General features: G+C 46.5%; 7 protein-coding genes across 7 annotated transcripts; 4 read left to right on the forward strand and 3 right to left on the reverse strand.

Moving 5' to 3' along the window:
• Positions 1-831: 831 nt before the first annotated feature.
• On the forward strand, positions 832-1,167 carry BGW36DRAFT_392644 (uncharacterized protein; the record flags this gene model as incomplete). The annotated part of the gene is made up of 1 exon (XM_046217719.1): positions 832-1,167. One exon carries the CDS (start codon positions 832-834, stop codon positions 1,165-1,167), a length of 336 nt encoding a protein of 111 aa, XP_046077524.1.
• A 1,457-nt stretch (positions 1,168-2,624) lies between these two features.
• Positions 2,625-3,564, reverse strand: BGW36DRAFT_286735 (putative proteasome component Pre9; the record flags this gene model as incomplete). Its single annotated transcript, XM_046210441.1, has 4 exons — positions 2,625-2,749; positions 2,804-3,222; positions 3,291-3,475; positions 3,541-3,564. 4 exons carry the CDS (start codon positions 3,562-3,564, stop codon positions 2,625-2,627), a joined length of 753 nt encoding a protein of 250 aa, XP_046077525.1.
• A 357-nt stretch (positions 3,565-3,921) lies between these two features.
• Positions 3,922-5,677, forward strand: BGW36DRAFT_421489 (FF domain protein; the record flags this gene model as incomplete). Its single annotated transcript, XM_046219576.1, has 2 exons — positions 3,922-3,991; positions 4,053-5,677. The coding sequence occupies 2 exons, from the start codon at positions 3,922-3,924 to the stop codon at positions 5,675-5,677; spliced, it is 1,695 nt and encodes a 564-aa protein (XP_046077526.1).
• Positions 5,678-5,886: 209 nt separating this feature from the next.
• On the reverse strand, positions 5,887-6,663 carry BGW36DRAFT_421490 (uncharacterized protein; the record flags this gene model as incomplete). Its single annotated transcript, XM_046219577.1, has 1 exon — positions 5,887-6,663. The coding sequence occupies one exon, from the start codon at positions 6,661-6,663 to the stop codon at positions 5,887-5,889; it is 777 nt and encodes a 258-aa protein (XP_046077527.1).
• An 804-nt stretch (positions 6,664-7,467) lies between these two features.
• BGW36DRAFT_353347 (transcription factor S-II, central domain-containing protein) lies at positions 7,468-10,341 on the forward strand (the record flags this gene model as incomplete). The annotated part of the gene is made up of 3 exons (XM_046213427.1): positions 7,468-7,474; positions 7,587-8,296; positions 8,350-10,341. 3 exons carry the CDS (start codon positions 7,468-7,470, stop codon positions 10,339-10,341), a joined length of 2,709 nt encoding a protein of 902 aa, XP_046077528.1.
• Positions 10,342-13,043: 2,702 nt separating this feature from the next.
• On the reverse strand, positions 13,044-14,379 carry BGW36DRAFT_331912 (uncharacterized protein). Its single transcript, XM_046212842.1, has 3 exons — positions 14,230-14,379; positions 13,830-14,161; positions 13,044-13,765 (listed from the first exon to the last, which is right to left on the reverse strand). Exons 1-3 carry the CDS (start codon positions 14,270-14,272, stop codon positions 13,286-13,288), a joined length of 855 nt encoding a protein of 284 aa, XP_046077529.1. The 5' UTR covers positions 14,273-14,379; the 3' UTR covers positions 13,044-13,285.
• Positions 14,380-14,750: 371 nt separating this feature from the next.
• On the forward strand, positions 14,751-16,637 carry BGW36DRAFT_392649 (putative GPI transamidase component Gpi16; the record flags this gene model as incomplete). The annotated part of the gene is made up of 3 exons (XM_046217720.1): positions 14,751-15,106; positions 15,165-15,562; positions 15,613-16,637. The coding sequence occupies 3 exons, from the start codon at positions 14,751-14,753 to the stop codon at positions 16,635-16,637; spliced, it is 1,779 nt and encodes a 592-aa protein (XP_046077530.1).
• Between the last annotated feature and the right edge of the window lie 5 nt (positions 16,638-16,642).

Raw genomic sequence — 16,642 nt, forward strand, 5'->3', positions numbered from 1 at the left:
TCGATAGGCAGCAGGATGTAGTGCAAAGTCTCAAGTCAATTGGACATCATCTGCTCTGCCAATGCAATTCCGCGATCCGGCAAGACAAGTAATCCTCCAACAGACTAGCCTAGGCCTTAATCAATCTTAGTAGACCAGGATCGATAATAGACTCTCATCAAAATGACGAAAATGTGTGACAGTCATTGGGCCATGTCACCACGGTCGCATCATGCACATAGACCAGTATCTCGCCCGCAAGTGAGGGATTTTCAAAATGCGGAGCAACAGAAAGAGTGGACAATATGGCATCCAAAGATCCTCAGCATGCATGTGCAACGGGATCGGTGAGACGACGGTGGCAACCCAAAGGCCACTTCGGGATAGAGTCTTGTGACGCGTCTACCTACGGTGCAGTAGACCGAGATATGAGCAACAAACATCTGCAGAGTCTAACCATAGTCACTGATAGAGGACGGAATCAACAGTGGACACGCGTCGATCAACAGGAAGACGAACCCTGAGCCGGATGCCGTGGCCGACTTCATGGGACATAAATATGGCGTATCACTCCCTGATGGTCCCTCTCAATTGCTTCAGTTCAAGTTTCAAAAGTATATCCTCAAAGTAAATCACAAATCAAAATTCCAATTCATCATCAAGGGTCCCCAATTCGAAACATTGAAGCAACAGTTGACAGTTGCCGCTGAAGACTCCCCCAGGAGTACATCGGAAGTTGCGTTTGCACCAATCGAACTCCCATAAGACACCTTGAAACAGAATCATCTACCATTTTTCAGTAGGTACTGGTAGGAACCTGAAACAGTAATGATGCTGATTCTTTTGCAAGGAATGTGCTTTTACAATCAGAAAAGATTCACTTGCGGCGATTGGAACTGGACCAACTTCGCCCACCAATGCAACTATGAATACCGAACAGGTGAAACATGTGGAATTAAGCTCGTAAACAAAACGGAGTTCGATACGAAGCAATGTCGACTCTGCGAAAAGATTGAGACCAAGTTTCGCCGCCGCAGCCAGGAACTAGAACGATTGGACCGCTGGAAGCGTGAGGGAGGTAGCTTGGTGGCGACAATGAATCGATCTCAGAAATTGGTCAGCGATCTTGAAAAGGAAATCTACCAGCTTCAAACAGAGCGAGATTGTAAGAGGAAAGCCCTATGTTGAAAAGCATAGCGGGTCGTGTGAGGGGTACAAGTATCATTTCGCGCAAAAAGGAGTTATGTTCAATGATGATTGGTTGATTATTTCACTTATTTGTGTCAAAGGTTCTTTTGGCGCTATTTGTTTTCTCATTTCTGTGATGGAACTTTGTCAGGGTCCGGCGACCTTAGGGTTGCTCTGGTCGAATGAAGCATGGATTCCTGCGGTGGATAGCATGCCTTTATGGGAAATCTGTTACATCTTAATTTTTTTAATTAGTCTCTGCCAATGAAACGTACTTTTTGTGGCATGTTTGAATATGCTCCATCACTCCTACGTTGTAGAGTCGTTCCATGTAAGCGCCCTTCCATCGGAGAGCGGGGCGCCTCTGCTCAGCGGAGCCACATAACAGCGTCAATTCGGACAGCGGGCGGTAAGCTGGCGAGCGATTCTCCTCCCCAGGTGGTGGCAGTTTCAGGCGTACGGGTGAATATCAGCAAGTCAAATACTTGGGTGAAAACTGAAGAATCAACATCCTGCATCAACGTGGGGAAGCTGAAGAAGCTGAAGACTCCCAAAAGTGGGCCAGCTGCTGCCCAATAGCGACAACGGGATCTCACTCCTGGTCACATGACTCTGTTGGTTGTTGTCAGTTGCGTCTGTGGAACCCCTCATGATCTGGGGAGCTGCCAAAAGATAATATTAGAGATGATAGCTGAGATTTCTTTCTGCATGAATTTAATTTTTGCGTGGATTTTGTCATTCTGTCGCGCCAAATTTCGTTCAGCAAACTTGTTGTGATTTGAATGCTTTGTTTTGACATTGGATTTTCTCGTGTTTTGAATCTGCAAGGTATCGCTTGCTACCGTCTGGTTAGACTGGTCTCCTAGCAATTGATCTTATGAGGCTGGCTAACTGGCGTTGGTCGTGCTTCATTCGGATGGATAGTATTGAATGACTGTAGTTTTACTCTTGCTTGTCTACAAGAATTGATGCAGTTCATCATAGTTATATAGCTCTGCATTCCTCAAGAAACCACATTAATTGAGGTAGGAGATCATGGCCAGGCAATATCAGCAAGGGAGAACACGTAAGTTAGTTGACGTGGACCGTCTGATTGAAAACATCCATGTCTCAATGCAATAATACATGTAGGGCGAGATTCACTCTCTGATCGGGCCTATGAGAAGAAATATCAGATACATGTACCAGTTATTCATGCGTCTGCAATCTAAAAACGCGGTAGCTGCCACGTCACAATCTACATTAAGGTGTTCTGTGCCATTCTTCAGAAGAAGATATATGCACAGCTCGTACCTGATTCCCGTTATATAGCTCATCTACTCACAGCACGAAATGGAATTCTCCAAGGACTGCTAATTGGCCTCTAGTTCATTTTATCAATTGCTAATACTCCGAAATTGATGATAACAATTACACTGAATTGATAGGCAGAGATGTCAAATATGACCAGGCGGCTATCAAGTTTCAGGATCCTCCTCCTTGGCCAGACCATGTTGTTTCAATAATGCGTTGATTTCGTCAGCGCCCCAAAGGTGGTGGTAGATCTTTCCATCCTTCGTTTGGCCCACGGTTGCAAATTCAACTGCAAACCAATTAGCTAAACACATAGTTTTATATGGCATCTGCAATCACTTACTTTTCTCACTGCTAAGCTTCGTCGAGTCCATTGTTTTGCTCAGAACTTTGACTGCCAGAGCACACGCTTCCTTCAGATCACACTCCTCCTTATAGTCTTGTTTCAATAGACTCTGGGCTGCTGCATTGTTAGCGCCCACACTAGTCGCCTTCCAACCCCCGTAGTTTCCACTTGGATTGCTCTGGTATAATTGGAATTGTCGGAGAGGATCATAGCCTGCATAGATGAATGAAACACCAAACGGTCGTAGACCACCGTGTTGAGTGTATCCCTGCTTTAAATCACAAAGACGGCGCACGAGTTGCTCGCATGGAATTTCTTCGTTGTACGTCAAAAGATATCGCTGAGCAGCCTGTCGAGCATAGTTGATAAGGATGTTGGCATCGGCATTCATACCGGCGACAGCACAAATCATATTACTATTCGAGGGTGCGAATTAATGGCATATTTTTACAATGAGAACTGAAGTTTAGGATATAAGACGTACTCGTTCAAGATGTAAAGCTTCTCCGCAGAGGTATCCTGTTCCAAGAGCTTGCTTGTCACTTTTCTTTCAGCAGCGAGCACGATCCCATCTTTGGCGAGAATTCCAAGGGCTGTGCCAGCGTGAGAGATTGCTTCCAAAGCATACTCAACCTGGTAAAGGCGGCCTTCAGGTGAGAAGATCGTGGTCTGCCAGGTACATCACAGTCAGCCAGTCTGATCCAAGCTTCAACATAGAAAATCGGGATACTAACCCGTGAGTCGTAACGCCTTGACATGGTAGTGATAGTAAGATAACAACTTTGCAAAAAGTACTAAAGGATAACCGCAAGTGAACCCAAAGCTATCGCAATTCAGTTGTGCTTGGAAGTATGGGAAGGATGGGAAGCTGCTGAGTGCAACTTGGTAAGCTCCCGACGACTAGGCAACTTGGGAGTCGCGTCCGCCAAGCTCGGGCCACCTTGGAGATCTAGGAAGTTGCCGCATCGAATACCGCAATGAAGAGCTTTCGCATACAACAATAATCCAGCAGCATGGCCTTGGACGAATCCTGACCATTGGTGAAAAGGCTCGCTCTCTTAAAAAAAATTTACTCGAGCGCTAGACAGGATCGAGCTACACCCAGAGGCTTCAAAATGCTAAAGTCTACATACGCTGCACCACCTCCATTACCCCCAGGATGGACGGAACATCGAGCTCCATCGGGTGAGTTACCAACCTTTGAAGCCGTTTAAATGAATATCACAGTATCTAAATTTTAGTACAGGTCATTCGTATTACTATAACTCCGAAACCAAACAATCCACCTACAAGCGTCCAAGCATTGCTCCCACATTATCTCCAGCTCCAGCCGAATCTCTTTATAACCCCGAAACCCTTCCTCCATTTTCTTCTACGCCATATGGCCCTACTATTGGTGATGCAGTAGATATATCTGCCAGAGACAATTCGAAACCGCAGTATCGCGAGGGCTTCCGCAGTAGAGATTACCACGATCGACGGCATCGCCAGCCAGAAGATCGACCGAAACACAAACATGGCATTCCAGGCTGTAGTCCATGGCTCCTAGTACAGACTAAGCTGGGTCGTCGTTTTGTGTATAATCCAGAAACGAACGAGAGTTATTGGAAATTCCCTGAAGATGTCTTGAAGGGAGTAGTGGAGTTTGACCGTTCGCAAAGAGAGAAAAAGCAGAAAGGTGTTCGCGAAGATCAGAACGTTCGACGGTCGGAACACGTTGCCGAACATCAAAAACAAGAATTGTCACAATCTCAAGAGGTCCCTGTGGCTTTAGCCAATGAGGAGGAGAGTGATGAATACGAAGAAGTGGAAGTGACTGATAGTGAGGGGGACGAGGAACAATCTAGCAAAAGGCTTCGAGTGGATAGCGACAACCAAAGTGAAGAAAAGCACTTGGAATTCGACGAGGATGATATTGAATATCAACTTAGAGCAATGGGTGAAGAGTATGGGCTAGACCCCGGCGAATATGGGGAACCTGGTGATGAAGGATGGGAAGAGGGAGCAGAAGGTCTTTCATTAACAGATGAAGAAGCGACTGCTCTTTTCCGAGATTTACTTGATGATCTTCGCATCAACCCTTTCACTACGTGGGAAAAGGTTGTCGAAGAAGGTCGCATAATCGAAGATACCAGATACACCGCCTTGTCTACAATGAAATCCAGACGCGAGGTGTTCGCAGCATGGAGTCGTGATCGAATCCAAGAGGTGAAAATGCGCAAGGAGAAAGAAGAAACAAAAGACCCAAGGATCAAATATCTCGCTTTTCTTCATGAGCACGCAACGCCCAAGTTGTACTGGCCTGAATTCAAGCGTAAATATCGAAAAGAAGATGTCATGAAAAACACACGGATGGCTGATAAAGAACGTGAAAAGTTTTATCGTGATCATATTGGGAGACTGAAGCTCAGCGAAAGTACCAGAAAGTCTGACTTATCGACACTCCTTAAATCGATTCCGCTACACCTTTTAAATAGCTCATCAAGTATCGAAGCTCTTCCCTCGGCTCTTTTGACAGATTTGCGCTTCATTTCCCTACCAACAAAAGTTCGTGATCCACTAGTTGAAACGTACATATCAACTCTTTCTTCCGCTCCAGATGAAGACATGGCAGCTCTTTCTATTGAGGAACAGCAAGAACATGAACGAAAGAAGATGGAACGGTTTCGACGAGAGAAGGCATTCGCAGATAGAGAACGGCAGGTTGACGAAGAAAAACGTCGTCGGAGGGGTGATCTACTTCGAGGCAAAAATATGCTTAGGCAAGAAGAAGCGGAAATCGAGGAAGCTCTCAACAAAAGGGGAAAAGAGGGCCTGAAGAAATATATGGATCAGGATGCTCATACACCAGAAAATGAGTCAAATAATTAGGCTTAGCCATATCGATATTAATTGAAAAGTGATGTACCCAGTACATCCAGTCATAAGTGCATTAGATACAGCTCAGCTCACAGGGTATCGAGGCTCTGCGCGTTCAGGTTTTTTTTTTGTTTTATAAAGCGCAGAATGTAAATCTAAGAACTGAAACAAAGTGACGTTCAAACATTATCGCTGACTTTCATTTAAGTTGATGTTATTTATCATCGAAACCTCCAGTCATCCCAATCAGCATCAACTTCATCCTCTTCTTCACTTTCATAACCCTCTTGCTGTGTGGTATTTTGTGCCTCAACTGTGGCATTGGTGTTTTCGTCCTCTGCGCGATGCCTCCTGAGCTCTTCACGCTTCGCTTTGAGCCGTTTTACGCGCTCTTCTAACTGCTCCATTTCCTCAAATTCCTCTTCTAGATGTCGGGCAGCGTCTTCTCTTTCTCCCTCTGCATCCTCATGCTCCAGATCTTGTCCCTCTTTCTGCTTTTGTTGCTGAACAGCCAGCTCATCTGCTGAAACCGGGGCAGCAGATATAATTGCAGCCGCAAACGCTGCAGCAGGGATCTGCGCGGTACGTGTAGGCGCAACGACATCTCGCTCAAAAGCGGCCCACTCGTCTTCATCTACTAATTGCTTCGGGGGTGCAGGTTGTAGTTCAGGAGACACAATGAATGGCTCTTTATCATCAAACACGTCTTCATTCTCGTCGTTGCTGGGAGGCAGCGAAGGCCCAGCCTCATCCTCATGCAATGTAGCATGATCTGTGGCAGTCTTCAGTTGTTGGTCCCGCGAAATTATATCCGCCGCATCACTGTGCTCAGAAGTCTGTTCAAGTCCAGGCGTCGTAGGCCTAGACTTCTTGCGTATTAGATCATCGGTAGCCTCGATTTTTCGCTTCTTCGTGACTCGCGTCCCCGTACTTCCACTCTGTCCAGACGATCCTCGAGATGCAAGTTCGCTTCGAAGTAAAGACCGGACATCAGCCATGATTTCAGGTAGATGTTAACGAGCCTATGGCCAAGAAGGTCAAGCTTGTAGTCGAAACTTGACAATAATCTTCTGCTGTGGTGTTTTTATTCACAGCTGAACGGCGGACGGCTATGACGAGATGTGGCGTTTGCAAATCCAGTCTGGCTATCGAGGTGCCGAAAGTGGAATAGTGGACTGGGCGATAAACCCCTGCGGCTGTGTCTCTGCGTTGAGTCAGCCGGTCTGGGTGGCTGGTGGTCTCCAGAACGGAAAAGTGGGGCTTTGTGATTCTCCGCATTCTGTGAAATCACATGACCCGACGCTAAGCTGCCTTAATAATTTTCCCGGCAACGCGATTCCAAGACATTCAACTCTCTTCTGTCACTCGTCCAGCCGGCTCGCCACACCACGATTGCGCACCTCGACGATCGCAATATCCTCTGCAGATACCCTACGCACTATCGCATCGCAAGCAAGAGTTATTTTGAACCGATTTTTTAAGACGCAAGCTACTTGATATTCCATACCTCTCAGCGGCAACATCAGACTGTGCATTGCTGAGAACAGGCCGGTGTCTGAGAGCGAACCGCCAACGACAGACAGACTGCAGTCAATTTCGCGTGACCATCACACAGAACAGGCTTGGGCAAAGTAATTTTCCTGTTCTTTGAGCGTGAATCCCGCGTTTAGGATTGCATTTTGTATTTTCTAGCAATTTGATGACGTAGTGGCCCGGCTAGACCGAGGTAATTTGCGCTAGAAAAGAGCTCTATTACACGTAGAATTATCATACTATTTCACCTCTGCTACATTACATCGACCATGGCTGGTGAGCAATTTCAATCCATATCTTCCATCAGTGCCTTGGGTCCTTGCGTGCATCAAGGGCGAGGCACGAATCTCATTTACATTGAAATCATGAACTGACAGTATCTTCTTAGATGAACCTCGACGATCAGGACGTGCCACCAAGGGCCAGCATAAAAATCTCGAATTAGTTCAAGATGTCCCTTCGAAGAAGTCTAGAAAGACTCAGCCCAGAGACAGGAACTCGAAACAATCAGCCGAACCAACTCCAGGCCCGAGTGACGAGGAGGAGGAGGAGGAGGAGGAGGAATTAATCCGCTGTATTTGTGGTGAATATGAGGAAGAAGAAGACATCGAAAGAGATATGATCTGCTGCGACCGCTGCTCAGCATGGCAACATAACGACTGCATGGGCTTAACGTTCGCAAAGGGCAGTGAGCCTGAAGAATACTATTGCGAACAATGTAAGCCTGAGGATCACAAGGATCTCTTGGAGAAGATGGCACGGGGAGAGAAGCCTTGGGAGGAAGCCGCACGACGTCGACAGCAAGAAATTGAGGAGAAGAAAGCCGCCAAACGGAAAAAAGGAAAGAAGGGCAAAAAGGGTGGTTCAAGGCCAAGTGATGTAAAATCCCAAGCGAGTGGGCCTTCGACTCCTGCACCAGCTCAGGCTTCTCCACCCCCAGCAACAGAGGATCCTGCTGCCAGCGGTACATTACAAACACCCGCTGAAGACAACAAGTCCCCCGTGCTACCGACGACCCCAGCGACTACAGACTCAAAGCCAAGTAATACGCAGAAACGCAAGTTCGAAGAACTCAAAGAGCCTTCTACGCCTGATCTTGTAAGTGAATGCGAATACAGTTCTGCTATGGTGTGACTAACTATCAATTTTAGGGTCCAAAGCAAAAGCAGCAAAGGATATCAGAGCCAAAAGCCAATGAAAAGGCGAGAAAAGCATCACCCACCCAATCTCGAAAAACAGGCTCTGTCGAACCAGTCTCACGGAAAGCCTCTATTGCTGAGAGATCAGATATCGTTGAGAAGCCAGATGATATACAGAGCGATGCTCGGAAAAAGGCCGCAAGTCATCTCATAACCGTTTTTGAGGATCAGATCACAGGAGCTCAAAAGGACGGTACCTACGCCTTGCCAGCCGACAGACAAGCTGAAGATGTCGCGAGAAATCTCGGTCTCTCCGTTGAGCATGCCATGTATACACATTTATGCAACGGATCTGGAGAACCTAACGAGGCGTACAAAAGCCAGCTGCGCACAATTGTATTCAATGTGAAGAAGAATCCTGGTTTGCGGGATCGTTTACTCACGGGTAGTCTCGCACCCACTGCGCTCGCGACCATGAGAGCTCAAGACATGGCGAGTGAGGAGCAGCAGCAGAAGGATGCAGAAATTAAAAGAGAGGCAGAGAAGCAACATATAATTATGCAGGAGCAAGGGCCGCGGATTAGACGAACACACAAGGGTGAGGAGGTCATCGAGGGTGATGGCCAGGCTGGCACATCGGAGTCTATATTTTCATCAACATCTGTTCACCGTGCTGCTGCCGAAGCTGACAATACCGCCACTCCCCAAAGTCCATCTGGTCCAGGACGTACCGTTGCCAACTCCCAGCAGCCACAAGAGCCCGGTGTTGCTGAAAAGAATCGTAAAGTGCCTACCGAAAAACTGGGCGAGATGAATGGGGATGCCGCTCGTTCTCACTCTCCCGGAGCAACAAATCATGATAATATCTTCCCGGAAGTTCCGGCTCACTTACATCAACCACCACCCACCGGTGATAAAGTCCAGGCTGATGAAGATATTGATAAACTTCTCAAGGATGAAGGCACAGAATCTCCTCCCTATTCACCGAAGGATTTCCAGTCCAGCGATGTTTGGCGCGGAACAATATCTATGAATCCTGTTGCCGCGTTCGCATCTACTGCACGGCATGTTGCAGGTGCCGACTTGAGTGGCAATATTCCATGGAGTCAGCTGGTGCCCACCACGCTCGTAGTAGATGGTCGGATTGCCGTTGAGCCTGCTAGCAAATATCTTTGTGGATTGCGATTCAGTAACTCAACAGATGTCTCGGTGATAGCAATTGCCCCCCCTATTCCAGCAAATGAGCGATCGGAATTTGATAAACTTTTCAATTATTTTATGCACCGCAATCGCTATGGGGTCGTTGGGAAACACCCTATATCAGCCGTCAAAGATACATATATTATTCCAATCGAGGCGGGTGCGAACAAACAACCCGAATTTTTACAACTCTTGGAGAACAATTCTATTGAAGATCCTCTGCCTGATCAAATGTTCCTGGTAGTATTTGTTGTCAAAACAAATGACCACTCATCTTCAGAGCAACCGACGCCTCACAATGGCAGTCAGGACAAGGATCATCCGATGGTTGTTGCCAGCCCATTGAATTCGACGCCCTTGGTCCAATATCATGAACAATATGCCTCTCCTACGCCTGCAACGCGGCAAGGCTCTCAGATAACACCTCCTCTGCCTATAACAGGATCTGATCCCTCGCTTAGTATTACTGAGCCTCCCCATTCGTTCCCTCAACCAGGCCATAACGCTGCATACAATAACCCACAACAGCAGAGCCAAGTTACACCGCCTCCGCAACAAGCACACCCCGTTCCTCCATTATTTGGAGCTGCGGCTGCAGCCCATGTCCTTGGCCCTCATGCGAAGTCGCCAGCAATCGAAGAACTATTGCAGAAGGCTCCTTCAGCGGACGTTGCGCAATTGAACATTGTCCGCGAAATAATCACCAAGAATCCTTCTGCTGCCAATGACTATCCTTCATTGATGAGCGCTATACAGCAGTATACATCATCCAGCCAAAATGGTCAGCTAGGGCCTCAACCCTAGCTTAAAGTATACGTTTATTTATTCTTTCTTCTTTCTTCTTTTCAAGCGATGTTTTCGCTCATTGGGCCGATATCAAGGCAATATTCTCTGATATAGTTGCGATGATGGTTTACGTACATTACCACATGAGCAATGGCACCTACTCTGGAACAGTAGGGACAGACTGAGGGAGCCCTCATATCAGATATAGTATGTTGGAGTGATTGTATGTTGGCAATAGCCGATGGAGTATGTCATTCAGCGTAGTGTTTTTTTTGGTTTTTTTCGCGATTTTAACGTGTATATAATATGTAGTATAGTTTGAGCCAGTTAGTGAGATGCTTTGCTTCCTTACACTGAAAAGGCTGTGTTCTAATCCCAAAGTTTATCATTCGCAAATAAAAAATTGTACTACAATCAAGCGCAGCTAAATGATCTAGAAAGAACCAAATGAGGTGTGAGAAATTCAATATGTGCCTGCTCACAAACTTGCAGCACTGTTATCGGAGGGGGGTTCGATGCTATGAAAAACTAGGCATCTAGTTTTCCATATGTACATTAGTTAAGTGGCATTAAACTGGTCAACTAGGTCACTTGACCCCTAGTTATTGCTCCGTGCCCAACTGCGTATGTAAGCAGTGAGGCGGGGCATTCCCCTCTCGTATTGTTCAACAGATCGATTGATATCGACTTGGCACTTGAAGGCACTCGTTTATTCCACAGATTCCTTTTTCTATCTGGAATATCGTGTTTGCCAGAACCAGGCTCATATATCTATCACATACTCAGGCTGGTTCCATCAACTGATATTGCACTTCAACCACACGGGCATGGTGGACGCTCCATATTTTGTCTAGTATTCGATTCATCTGCGGCCTTTGATTGCAAGGTATAGATGATATGTGATTCCATGCTTTCCATGCAACACATTTTCTTATCATAACCAAAACCTATTCGCCGCCCTGTTATGACCCAACATTTGGGGATGGTGACAGTGCAGCTCTACAGAAAATTCAATAAGAGCAACCCATACACAGACAACCACGACCTTACACATGTAGCCAGACGCTACTGTCTCTCCTGCAAAATATGTCCCAACCACTAGCTTTGTCACCAGCAGAAGATACCAGAGACAACCCTCATTCATCCGGGGCCCTCTCCTCTTTGCCACCAAGAATACCTAGACTTTTCCCAGAGCTATCCCTCACTCCTCATCGAGAGTCCAAGATAGGGTACTAGCTATTGATAACTGTATGATGCCGAACATGGCTGAACGACACTTCGAATCTAACTGATGCTAGTGACAAGCAAAAAAAAACAAGAAGGAGAAGCCCCGGGCGGAACTCGAATCCGCAACCTCCAGATTCCGAAGCGCTTTCAGGGAACCGAAACAGTTAAGAGTCTGACAGTCTAACCGATTGACATACCGGGGCATGCATGTCGCCCCCAACTAATACCCCCAAAATCTGGTAGCTTAGGGATATGGTGAGGCTCTTGTGGGGAGATTTTCAAGGAGATGCCCCGGAAGTATTAGGAGTTTGTTTCTACACTTGATCTCCCACATCTACAAACGCAACCAACGTTAGGCTGATTCCACGAGGTGAACTTACCGTCATTGCCATCTGCTATTGGCGGTTAGGTGCGAACGCTAATGGGACTTGTGATACATGTAGGACTCGAAATACTACGTATATATATATACCACCGGCAAGGTCAGTGTTTGGAGACAACACAGGGATCAAACATTAGACGTGCCGTTTTTATGGTTAATAAGTATTTGAATTATGCTTAAACACCGGAGATCACAAAATCCTTACTGTCGACAGCAATATTGTTTTCGATGGGCAGCTCCTCCCCAAGATGAAGAAAAGATATGATGAGGTCCGAAATCGCTCAAGACTCATAGACTAGGTATGTTCAAGCCAGCTGAGATAAATCTTTCAATGTAAGCAAACATCCTGCTTGGAAAAGACACCAGCGCCACCTATACTCTATAGTTTTGCGCCGAAGATAGGGACGTTAGAATGCCAATCTTTTCCTTCCCTCTCGTGTAAAGAAGAAATCGGTTCCAACACATGGGAGTTCTGTCCCTGTCCGCTAAGCGACCCTTCTCCAATACTTACCAACGTGTTTCTTCATTTACTGCATTCAAAACGTAATCATATTCATGACACATGGTTAAACCGCCTTCCGATGAAACTGAACAGCAGTATACATCAAGACCCGACTTATTACACAGTGGCTGTCAGGCGCTTGGATGGGGCATTCATACCATTGAAGGCCCGAATAGGATAACTATCATAGCCACGATATTTGTTAGCTTTCTCTTCACATTACTATGGGCAGTCATTATACGAGACATCCAATAGGCTTTTGGAATAGCAACATATATCATAGTTTCTGAGCGCGCCTTATTGTTTTCCTTTTTCATCTCTATCCTATACAGAACGATCTAATATATAAATCAAGTCTATTTATTCTTCAAAATATTTCAAGGAAAAAGCTCGTAGTTAGGTGAAACCAAGCGAAGCCAAATACCTTCGCTTGACAACGAGAAACAAAGAGTATATGAGGACAGGAACCTAGAGCCAGCGGAGGAATTAGGTGGCAGAATTGGATAAGCAGTGTGAGGCTCACTTTTTGTGTTTAGGACAGATAGATTATACAGTATCATACCTAAGGGGATAAGTTTAAGTGTATGAAGGAATTCAAAATCCTCATATTTAAAGTTACAGGGCAAACATGTCTTTTTTTTCCGTAGCAAGGGAAGTCTAGCCTATACATTATTACATATAGAATTTGCTAAAGGACAGTTTCAAGAATACACGTAACATACCAAGGTATGAAAGTGATGGATTGATAGGTTGTGGTTTTGTGGAACGCCTGCGCTATGCAACATTTGAAAGGAAGATATGTAGAACATGGGGTCATTAAGGAGATCAGATGTCTAAATAGACACCTAAATCTACCATCTACCGCCTCCCTTCTTTCTGTAGCCACCACCACCAGACCGTCCGTAGCCTCTACCGCCGCCTCCGCCTCCTCCACGTCCGCCCCAGCTGCCATCATCACCATATCCATCATCATGTCTTGATGGTGGCGCCCGCCCTTTTAACTCTTCACTGAGCCTCTTGAAGGTTTTACGCATATCAGAGTAACCCATATGCATTTTCCCGTAAAAGTGATCTGCCAATCGGCGATCATTATCCAGACGGCTTAGATATGCACCACACACGTCGCAGACCTGTAGCTTTTGATGGCCAGACGGCCCTGAGGTATCTGATAGTAGTTTCAACTCACGCTCACAGGCTTCTTTCTGATGTTTTGCTGTCCGAATTTTGAAGAGTTCGTTCATTGCAAGTGATATCGAGCCCATCTCGCCCATCACAGACACTTCAAGAAGACCGGAGTTTATAGTTCTTGTGAGTTCGGATATTTGTTTCAACTGAGTAAAAGTTAGCCCGGAGCACAGATAATGGATTAAATTCTCAAAAAGAAAGAAACCATACCAGTTTGTTTGTTTGCATTATTTCATCGGGAGTCTTTTCCAGCCGTCGCTGGGCACCATCAATGCGCCTATCGCACTCATCTATGTACTTCTGCATGTCGCGTAGATAGTCGTAATCGAATCCCCATTTCGCCTTCTCCGCTGGTGAAGCAGCATCGTATTCCGCTTTCAAGCCTTCGCTATGAACCTTCGGACAAGGGCCCATGTCTTGTTTTGTGTTGATGAATTGGTCGTGGGGACATGTGCCCACGAGGTATGATCGGCAGACCTTCGGATCGGTAATGGTGAGTTGTGAATTGCGAGATCCTGCCCCAACGCCCATAAGCTGATCAGCTGTTATTAAGAAAAAAGTCAGTACATCTGTTGGAGCTGCTGAGGGCGCGCAGAATGATAACACTGACCTCCCATGAGCTGCTCAAGCAGCTTTCTCTGTTCTGCCGCCATCCTAGGTTGACGTGTAGATATACTCTTTGATTCTGATTTATACAAACAAAAGCCAGCGTGGGCGACTGCGTGATGCGGCGAGGGACGAAAGAATCATTGTTGAAGACTGGTTGCCTCTTCGCACTAGTGGCGGTTGCGCTTATGGCAGCCAATCACATAGCTCCGCGACAAAGCACATGTGGACAATACAACGCGCTGAACAACATAACGCCGGAGAGTATATGGTAAAAATGATGTTCATAGCATTCATTAACGTCGGCCAGAACGAGCAAAAGCTGATTGCTGCTCTCCATAAACAGGAAGGCCCATTAGGGCGATCTACAACACAGCATCCGTCCAATCGGAAGCCGAGCTGAGGCTGATGCTTGGGGTTGCCGCTTGGTTTCGCTGTCATTAATTGCTCTTCCGCAATGACAATATTGAATACAGTCGCAACTGTGCAAGCCCGGCCGAAAAACTACTGATATACAATGTCGGGATGAATCTCTATTATCCGTTCCTCGCGGTTCTCGCTGTTCTCATCGCCAATTGCCTCGGCGCATCAGAATACCATGAACGGCTCGAACTGCAACCCCTGCCTGGGTCATCGCTGCTTGCCTCGTTCAATTTCCGTAGTAACTCGTCGGTTTCCTCCTTCGAAAATCAACACTATCGCTATTTGCCTCGCTCCCTAGGCCAGATTCTACAGCATACACATACAAAAGAACTTCATATCCGTTTCACGACTGGTCGGTGGGATGCCGAGAGTTGGGGTACAAGGCCATGGGAAGGTTACAAAGAAGGCGCAACAGGTGTGGAGTTGTGGGCATGGATTGAAGCCTCGAGTGAGAAAGAGTATGTTTGTACTATGTATGGGAGCTTTTGAAAGGTGAACTAATACCTTCGTTTGCAGGGCATTCTCCAACTGGCTTTCTTTAACACAATCGCTTTCCGGACTGTTCTGCGCTTCTTTGAATTTCGTCGATGGCACACGAACGACACGCCCCGTTGTTTCATTCGAGCCTCGAGGTGATCATGCAAATATCGATCAGCTACACTTGCTTCACGGCACCCTGCCCGGTGAGGTCGTGTGTACGGAGAATCTCACGCCGTTCCTGAAAATGCTCCCCTGCAAGGGGAAGGCGGGAATTTCCAGTCTTTTCGATGGCCATAAGCTATTTGATGCTTCGTGGCAGAGTATGTCTATCGATATCAGGCCAACTTGCCTCTTAGACGATGGAGAGTGCTCTGTTGAAGTCGAGCAGAGCGTCGACATGGTTTTGGATATTGACCGATCGAAACGTCCCCGCGGTATGCGTACTCCTAACATTTCTTACCCTTGATACTGATGTGCTGATTAGATAATCCTATTCCTCGCCCTATTCCATCCGAACAACTCGTCTGTGACCCGTCTAAGCCGTATAACTCTCAGGATACATGCTATCCTCTAGAAGGCAAATCCGAAATTGGATGGACACTTTCTGAGGTGTTTGGACGCCCTATTCGGGGCCATTGTCCTTTGACCGACGAAGGTCCCGGATCAATGACTGTCTGTCTGAAGGTACCCAAAACCAGATCTGTATTCATTACTGCAGGCGCGTCCGAGACAAGGGGTTCCGATGGGATCTCACGATGCTATACATTGCCGCCATCTGAGGATTTTGATCTAAATCTACCTGAGGAAGAGATAGAAACTAATCTGTCTTTGCAACAAGAAGTTGTCCATGCCGAACGGACTATTATAGGACATGGACAGGAACGAGGTGGCATGCGGGTAATTTTCAGAAATCCATCTACGATTGATACCGTGGACTTCATTTACTTTGAGTCTCTACCCTGGTTCATGCGTCCTTATCTTCATACTCTACAGGCCACCGTCGTAGGTAATGACGGTGTATCACGGCAAATACCAGTTTCGGAAATTATTAAGGGCATCTACTATCGGCCTGCCATTGATCGCGAGAGAGGAACTCAGCTTGAACTAGTGCTCTCAGTCCCCGCTGACTCTACCGTGACGTTGATATACGATGTTGAAAAAGCCATATTACGATACACCGAGTATCCACCAGATGCAAATCGGGGCTTTAACGTGGCACCTGCGGTAATCAGAATCCTGGCAAAAGAAAACCAGTCATCCGTCTACCTCCGTACAACAGGCCTATTATTGTCACTTCCTACTCCCGACTTCAGTATGCCTTATAACGTTATTATTCTAACTAGCACTGTCATGGCGTTAGGGTTCGGTAGTATTTTCAACTTGCTAGTCCGTCGCTTCATCCCTGCAGATGAGCCTGCTCTGCGTGCCTACAGCCTTAAGGCGAGGTTGATTAGCAGACTAATTGTCCTGCGTGATCGTTTTAAGGGGAAGATATCGAAAACAGAGTAATTTCA

The sequence above is a fragment of the Talaromyces proteolyticus genome (genome assembly GCF_021365285.1).
Source record: "Talaromyces proteolyticus strain PMI_201 chromosome Unknown BGW36scaffold_1, whole genome shotgun sequence".
Classification (NCBI taxonomy): Eukaryota; Fungi; Ascomycota; class Eurotiomycetes; order Eurotiales; family Trichocomaceae; genus Talaromyces; species Talaromyces proteolyticus.

Bases quoted from the DNA above. Each gene is read 5' to 3' on its own strand.
- BGW36DRAFT_331912 (XM_046212842.1), bottom strand. From the start codon at position 14,272: ATGGCGGCAGAACAGAGAAAGCTGCTTGAGCAGCTCATGGGAG. The intron at 14,162-14,229 runs GTCAGTGTTATC...TCTTAATAACAG, and splicing joins GCTTGAGCAGCTCATGGGAG to CTGATCAGCTTATGGGCGTT. The intron at 13,766-13,829 runs GTATGGTTTCTT...ACTTTTACTCAG, and splicing joins TAATGCAAACAAACAAACTG to TTGAAACAAATATCCGAACT.